Here is a 7,981-nt window from a genome sequence, read left to right as displayed (position 1 = left end):
GCAACAAAGATCGTCGGGTTTCACGTGGACAAAGCTCAAATGCTTCTTGTTTCGAGGTGGACATTGAAACATCGTATTGTGGAGTACGGGCTTCTCGATGATTTCGCATGAGCAACTAGACAATCTCGTAGAACGTTTCACGATGAGTGATCAATCAACGGCATGGAAGAGGGAGAGTAGTCTATCAACTTTATTGGTCAGAGAATTACAATATAATTAAAGAAGAAAAGGACCAATAGGAATTGCGCGAACGGGAAAATAAAGTTACCCATGCGAGGCGCAACCCTAGAAGCTAGTAAGAATGGTGATAGAAAATCTTATATTGGCCATGTTGACCCTGGAGACTCTAGAATCAGCTGGGCTGTCGTAAGACACCCTCACATTTTCACCCCTATGATCACTTCGCACCCTTGATGGCCACTCAAACCTTTGCGTCGCTGAGGGAAACAAATCTAGGACAATGTTACAGTTCTGTTATTAGTAGAACATTTAAACAAAAAAAACCACAACAACAACGCTAGTATAGTTTTTTTTTACATTGTTTTAGGAGTACCTTGTTAAAGATTAAAGGTTAATTAAAGGAAAATCATCAATACCCCCACGCTTGACAGTAACCAGGCTATGGTGTCCGTCAATATGCCACAAGCTATTTGGAGCAGCCACAGAATACGCTCTCCTAGAAATTATGACAGCCCAGCGGATTCTAGAGTTTCCAGGGTCAACGCGGTCAATGCTCTCCCTGATTCCATCCCGTTGAACTCTGAGACCTATAATGATCGAAGATGTTCGGTCACCAAGGAATACCCGAGCAAAGTCCCATGATCACTCATAAAACGTTGTACGAGATTATCTACTTGCTCATCCGAAATCATCGAGCAGTCTGTTATCTCCTCTAGCCCATGTAACGTTTATGTTCAGTTGTGTATGTTTGGGGTCGTTTGTCTTTGTTCTACCCCTTCATATCAGACGACGATCGAATAGTATCCCATGATGCATCTGGTTTAGGCTTATATTATCACTGCGTACGTGACGTCATCATTTATTCCACGCTCTCGCGTGCTTTCACACTTGTCTGGATTCCGTGGCTTCTGCTTTTAAGATTACCGAGTTAGTTTATATTCACTGCGTTTCAAAGGAGAATTTTGCCGTTACAGTGAAGGGTTTTACTTGTGTTTCGTTGGTCTGTCGAGAAATACATATAAGCTATGTGGAAAGCATGGACGAACGAAGAAGAGCTCTCGTCCCTGTGGTTGTTGTGAATTCGCCTACGGACGAATTATTCGCTGGGGTAAGAAGCCTTGTGGTGATACGAATAAGTTACAACAGGTACATTCTCCGAAGAGAAGTAAAGGGGTTTTCTGATTTTTCTTTTGACATCTCTTGTCCGCTTCTTAGCAGGCTTGTTCCGTGTTGTGCCGTTTGCTGCATGACATCTCTTGATTACGGCTCCATTGAACTATTGAAATTTACGAAGTTAAACACTCTATTACTAAGGCTAGTTATCACTGCTGAGCATTTTGCAGTTTCGGGAAGAATAGTAGCCAAAACACCTTCGAAAATAATCATTTTGACTCTAAAAGATGACCAAGCTCGGGAATAAAGCGCCAAACGAACTGAGACTTGAAGCAGCCATTCACACACGCAACACTAGTATGTTACGAAATTTCAGTCCACTTCGATCGCTTGAAAGGTCATAAAAATGTGGGTACTTCTCGGTACTTCTACGCCAAAAATCATTATTATGTCTATATTTTGTGGCGTGATGCCCAAAAATCGAAGACATCAACATACTGTGCAAAGAAAAGCGAATATTCACGACCTTGTTACGGGTCAACGAACACTTTGTGATGCGAATAGTCACAGAACACGATCAACGACAAGAATACTATAATAAGGCGGCGCTCTTAAACACTTACAAATCATTATAATCGCGTCAAAGATTTAAAGAATGCACTTTTCTAACCTTTTACTGCAATAAAAATAAGAAATAGACCGCGGAGAAAACCACGTTATTTCACGCTGAAATCCATGATAACTTCGATGTTGCGTCACGTACGTAGAAAATTGCATCATGGGATACTATTCGATCGTCGTCTACCTTCATATTTTCAGAAATTGTAGAGCGTGAGCTGGGACCTAATGATGCGCGAAGGCGGTGCGCAGAAAATGTTGAATGAATATTGCACCATGTTAAACCAATATTTCGATCGTGAATGTGAATGAATATAAACCGTTGAATGTGAATGAATAAATCCCGTAAATGTGAGTAAATATATTCGTGAATACGAAATACGTCGTTAAATGTGAATTAGTATATCTCTTGAATATAAATTTAGTTGTTGAATGTGAATAAATATATTCGTGAATAATAATAACAACATTAAATGTGAATGAATATAAACTTTGTGAATTTTGCACCATTTCGCCAACCATAGTTTTGCTGGGTCTTTATAGCAGGCGTTCCTTTTTCCCCTCACACCCCCGCCCCCCCCCCCCCCCCCCCACTCCCCCTTTTTTTTCTCCCCCGAATTCTCTTCCTCCTCCCAACTTCCTCCCATTTTTACGCCTGCTACGCAGGCTAGAGAAGTAAATCATCACAGAATAATCATGGCTACGCTGACAGCTCTCGGAAAGGATTGGCCACGGGATCAGAAACACAGAGGCAAGTCTATGTTAAACAACGAGATCTTTAGTGATGTGAAGTTTGTTGTTAAAGCGTCCCGAAATTTTGGACAAAGTGACACCAAGAGAAGCAAGGTTGTGATCCCAGCTCACAAGATTTTGTTGTCGATTTGCAGTCCCGTCTTTTATGCAATGTTTTGTGGTAACATGGCTGAAACCAAAGAGTACATTGATCTCCCGGACTGTGGTTTCGAAGGTATGCTTGAACTGTTGCGTTATATCTACACCGATGAAGTTCACCTGAATGGAAACAATGTAATGGAAGTGTTGTATCTGGCCGAGAAATACTTAATTCCTAGCCTAGCCAGTGAATGCACTGATTACTTAGGAAGGAATCTAGATTTTTCAAACCTGTTTTGTGTCTTGCACCACGCTCAGCGCTATGAAAAGAAAGATCTTTTGCGTTCTTGCTGGGATTTAATTGACAAAGAGACGGAGAAGGCCTTGAAGTCAAGTGAATTTATGACTGTGGAGAGATCGATTGTAAAGCAGTTAGTGAAAAGAGAGACATTGAATGTCACAGAAGTAGAGCTGTTTAAAGCCGTAGACTGCTGGGCAAAAAAAGAATGCAAGAGGAGAAAACTTGAAGAAGCGGGCTCCGTCAAAAGACAAGTCCTCGGGGAGCAGATTGTAAAAAACATTCGTTTCCCAATCATGACACAGAGTGAATTCATGGATATTGTCCCTAAAAGCAAGATATTAACACCAGAGGAGACAAACATGATGATCAACTATTTCAGTTGCACTGTGACTTCAGCAGTTGGGTTCCTTCATGATGAAAGGTTGGGTCCACTTTTACGATGCTGTAGATTCTTGGGTTTTAACCATCGCAAGTACATTGATGCTGAACTTTGCATTGCAGACTGGCTGCCATTCACAGTTGACAAGGCCATAATGTTGCATGGTGTCAGTTTTTTAGGCAATGAAGGCGGTAAATTTGCAGTTACCGTGAGAGTGTCATTTTTTGCCCCTCCCGAAGATGACGAAGGTGACGATGGTGACAATGATACCGACAGTGATGACGAAATAGTTGTTGCATTTACATCTGGTACTTATATTTCAGGGAGGAGAGAGAATGGACAAGAATTTCATTATGGCTATGATGTTAAATTTGATGAGCCAGTTGCTTTAGTCGAAGATCTTCTGTACTTCATTAGTGTAACAGCAGATGGCCCTGGTTATTGCCTTGGAGGAACGAATTCTATTCCTGTTAGCATTTCAGGAGTTGAATTTAATTTCAACCCTCATTTGGATGAAGATGTGCCAGATAGTGTGTGTGCAGAGCTCTTATTCAAGGTCACAGAATGATTCTAAAAGTAATAGAAGGATGATTTACCTCTTATTACGGTGTAACCAAGCAGGAGGTCTGTGTGGGAGAATCTTGATCAAGGGCGTGAGTACAAACCTTGACCAAGGGCATGAGTACAAACCGAATGCAATGAGGTATGTACACATGACCAAGATGAAAATTCTCCCATACAGACAGACTAAGCTTGGTTGATAAGATGTTTATTATATGGCCAAACAAGAAAAATTTAAGTAATTATATGAAAGATCATATACTTGAACTGCGGAGAAGGATATGAAGACAAGATTGATCATCGTAGTATTGCAGATTAATTAACTGATTGACTAAAGCAGATTGATTGATTGATTGATTAATTGATTGATTGATTGATTAATTGATTCAATTCATTGATTAAAGCAGATTGATCATCATCAATCACGTCTTCATATCTTTCTCTGCAGTTCAAATATATGATCTTTCATATATTCACTTGTATTCCTCTCCATCTATGGGTACATCACGAACTCACAAAGTGACCAGTTCCCAGTTGGCTTGATAGCTCAGTTGATAGAGCACTGCACTGGTATGGCAGAGGTCATGAGTTCGAATCCCGTTCAGGCCTGAATTTTTTTCAGGCCTTAATTTCAAAACTGCTGAAGTTGTGTGCCTAACTGTGAAGATCAATCATGTCTTCATATCTTTCTCCGCAGTTCAAATATATGATCTTTCATATGTTCACTTGTATTCTTCACCATCTACGGATATATTACAAACCCACAAAGTGATCAGCTCCCAGTTGGCTTGATAGCTCAGTTGGTAAAGTACTGCACCGCTATTGTAGAAGTCATGGGTTCAAAACCCGTTCAGGCCTGAATTTTTTTTTTTAGGCCTTGATTTCACAACTGCTTAAGGTATGTGCATCACTGCCATGATCGATCATGTCTTCATAAGAAAAAAATAATTTGTTTAATGCAACTAGTTTGTACTAGCTGACATTTTGCTTGTGAACGTCGATGAGCTGAACTAAAATTGCCAAAGTTTGCTCGTCCTCTTTAATTACCTTTTTTTTTCTCATCAGACGGCATGGAACTCATATTTTTAGAAGAAACTAGTCAATGTTTATAAAATCTTAAAAGCAACTATTATGACAACAGAATAGTCAATATTTTAGTTTGCAAGTTTTTCACTGAAAAATGTAACCAGTCTAGATGCCGGTCTAGAAGGGAAAATCTAGATTGTGGTCAATATCAATTTCAGCCAATCAAATTTGTGAATTCGGTAGTTCCCAGTCCTTGTGAGACACAGCCATATAATGATCACCTCTACTGACTGTTTAGGTTCACTGTATCTTGGAGGATACTCAATATATAACAGTGGGCTAAAATGAGAGAGTTTTCCTAAAAGAGTTGTCTTTTTCAGCAAGGGCAGAAAAAAAATTGATTTTGAACTAAAAGGGTATCACATGAATCCAAGTGTTTGAAAGGTTAGCATGAACTGAGCAGGAAGTCCTTTTTTAACTAGGAATTCCTGCCAAAAAAAAATGTAATATAGGACAAAATTTATGGGCCTATAAGCAGCAGTTTATAGTATGAGTTTTACTCTATCTTTGTGGCTAAAATCAAAGTAATTTTACATTCTTTTGTTATGAATTAAATCTTTTCAGGTTTCTTTGAAAACAGATCAATGGCAACAGTGATTTGTTGCAAATTGGATGTTTCATATTCCTTGAACAAATAGTTTCCTGTAACAAATTATTTTCATGTACACGTAAGGTGTCTAAAATAAGGATGCCAATGGAATAGGTATGGTCCCCCAAGCAGCAACAAAATGAGCAATAAGAGTTTGTTGTAGATATAGTGACGTCAAAATGATTTGAAAAAGATCCTGGTAGCATAGAGTTCCATTGACACAATGCAGGCTTGAGCAATGTGTAATATGAGCCTTCAAATGTCATTCCAACTCAGAGAAAAGTTGAAGTGTTTTAAAAGGGCTGGTGATGGTTTCTAGCAGTTCACTTTTCACTTCACTTTCCAGCACAGTAATTTTAATTATGATTATTAAAATTATAATACATGTAAGTTTATAGATGACACTACAGTAATGATTCAAATTAATGCTCAGTTGTATAGCAGCAACTGGTAAACACTCTTTATTGTAGCTTAAAGTGGTTGTAAATCAAAATCAAGTTTAGTGAGCGGCATTGTGATCATTGCATTACAACACAACTTTTCATGAAGTTTTAAAAATTGTTTTACTTTATTTGATTCACTTAGCTGTTAAATGTATTTCACTGCTAAGGAGACATTTTTTTGGGATGATAAAAGAATTATCCAATCTTGTGAAAGATCTATATTTAGCCAACAGCCTTGTCTTCTAATATTGAAACATTTGTGATCAAATACTGTGCTGTCATGAAATGAGAGATGTCTTGTGAGTAGAGAATTTGACAATAGGCATAAACACAGAAAAACCAACAGTAAGCAGTTTAGTGAAAACCCATTGCCATGGTTACCACCTGTCTATCTATGTTATCATACAACGCTTTCCCTCATGACACCTATGTGTACCAAAAGAATTTTTATTCAGTTAAAATTAAGTAAAGTTTTTGGGTTAAGCATTACTTTGCTGAAGACAATGTATGTATGTATATGTATGTATACTTAATTGGCCACTCCCCAATGGGGCTTTTCAGGACCAATGTAAACAAACAATGATAAATAAATAAAGTCAATGAAGGCAATGAAAAAAAATTAGCCAGCTATTTAAAAGGCAAACATTGTAATTGCTGCCTTTGCCATTTCTAAATCATTTTGTAATGTGTTTTCTTGATTAATATCAGTTGTATTGTATTTTTTATTTTTGTATTTCTCCACTTGACGACATGAATACAGTATTGCTAACAAATGAGTGCAATGAAAAAGAAGTGGAAAGGGCAAACTATAGTAAACTAATTATATGGTCTTTAAATTAAATACATTTATTTTAGGATAAAAGAAAACTAGTGTAAAGAGAGAAAAGAGTAAACACATAGTAATATCAATATACCATTTTACAGTTGTCTGCTCAGTGCCCTGGCCTTTGGATGGCAGCGAGACTGGAGTTGACCTTGTTTTGATACAGACCTCACTGCTTTTGTCATGTAAATGCACCTAGTTAGCATCAGAACAACTTGTTTTACACAACAAAAGCAGTGAGGTCTGTATCAAAACAAGGTCAACTCCAACCTCACTGCCATACAAAGGCCAGGTCACTGAGCAGACAACTGTAAAATGGTCTATTGTCACTTAGATAGCTCTTCCTCAATAATTATTATGATCATGTATTTTGTTTCAATTGTGTAAATAGTACTTCATATAATTTATTCTTTTATGTGTCCCCAAATGGTAGAAGGATTATTCCTTTTGCTAGTCTTATTTGATACAGCAATAAAGTTATATTATTATTTTTTACCAGCTGGCAGTTGTTGTTGTTGTTGTTGTTGTTGCCCCATCTAGTGTGTCTTGTAGTTGGAATGACCCAAGTCCTTCAAAAATGTCATTGCAATTCCAACACCCACTCGAATTTCCCAAGGCTTAACCTGCAGAAAAAGTAATTTTAAAGGCATATTCTGTCTTCATTTCCGAGGGTCATCAGTAAAGTAGGAGTCAATGAAATGATTATAGTTGTTTCAGAGATCCCATAATTTTTATAAAAAGCCATGTCTTATCTACTTTTGAGTGATTGTTTGACAGATAAAAATCTCATCTTAACTTTAGAATTTGGGGGATGCAAGTTCATTGCGTGCAAGTTCTTGCACAGTTCTCTTTTGCAAATTCATCCACCCAGTGTATTCAGAGAGTCTTAGATTTAAAAAAAATTGCTTTAATCTTGCAAGAGAAGTTTTTGTCTCTAAGATCAAGAAACTCAGGAAGAGAATTTGTTCTCCTTTGTAGGTCAGTTTTTACACCCATCCCCTGTACAAAGTTCCAGATCTAGTCGGTGCATGGAGAAAATCTCGGTTCGAAAATAATT

At 37.9% G+C, this 7,981-nt stretch overlaps 1 protein-coding gene and 1 non-coding gene across 3 annotated transcripts; both read left to right on the top strand.

The window, feature by feature from the left end:
- The first annotated feature begins 2,535 nt into the window (after positions 1-2,535).
- Positions 2,536-7,429, top strand: LOC110059446 (BTB/POZ domain-containing protein 6-like). Of its 2 annotated transcripts, XM_089275152.1 has the most exons (2): positions 2,549-2,662; positions 2,799-7,429. In XM_089275152.1, exon 2 carries the CDS (start codon positions 2,815-2,817, stop codon positions 3,988-3,990), a length of 1,176 nt encoding a protein of 391 aa, XP_089131278.1. In that variant the 5' UTR covers positions 2,549-2,662; positions 2,799-2,814; the 3' UTR covers positions 3,991-7,429. The 2 variants fall into 2 exon arrangements, with proteins under 2 accessions (XP_089131277.1, XP_089131278.1); XM_089275151.1 differs by having other exon boundaries at positions 2,536-7,429.
- Positions 4,769-4,841, top strand: Trnas-gcu (transfer RNA serine (anticodon GCU)). Its single transcript has one exon. It is a non-coding gene; the product is annotated as a tRNA-Ser (tRNA).
- Positions 7,430-7,981: the final 552 nt, after the last annotated feature.

Source organism: Orbicella faveolata, unplaced genomic scaffold (assembly GCF_042242905.1).
Source record: "Orbicella faveolata isolate gen_17 unplaced genomic scaffold, um_ofav_v1 contig_36, whole genome shotgun sequence".
NCBI classification, from domain to species: Eukaryota; Metazoa; Cnidaria; class Anthozoa; order Scleractinia; family Merulinidae; genus Orbicella; species Orbicella faveolata.
This window is presented reverse-complemented; position numbering and strand designations above follow the sequence as displayed.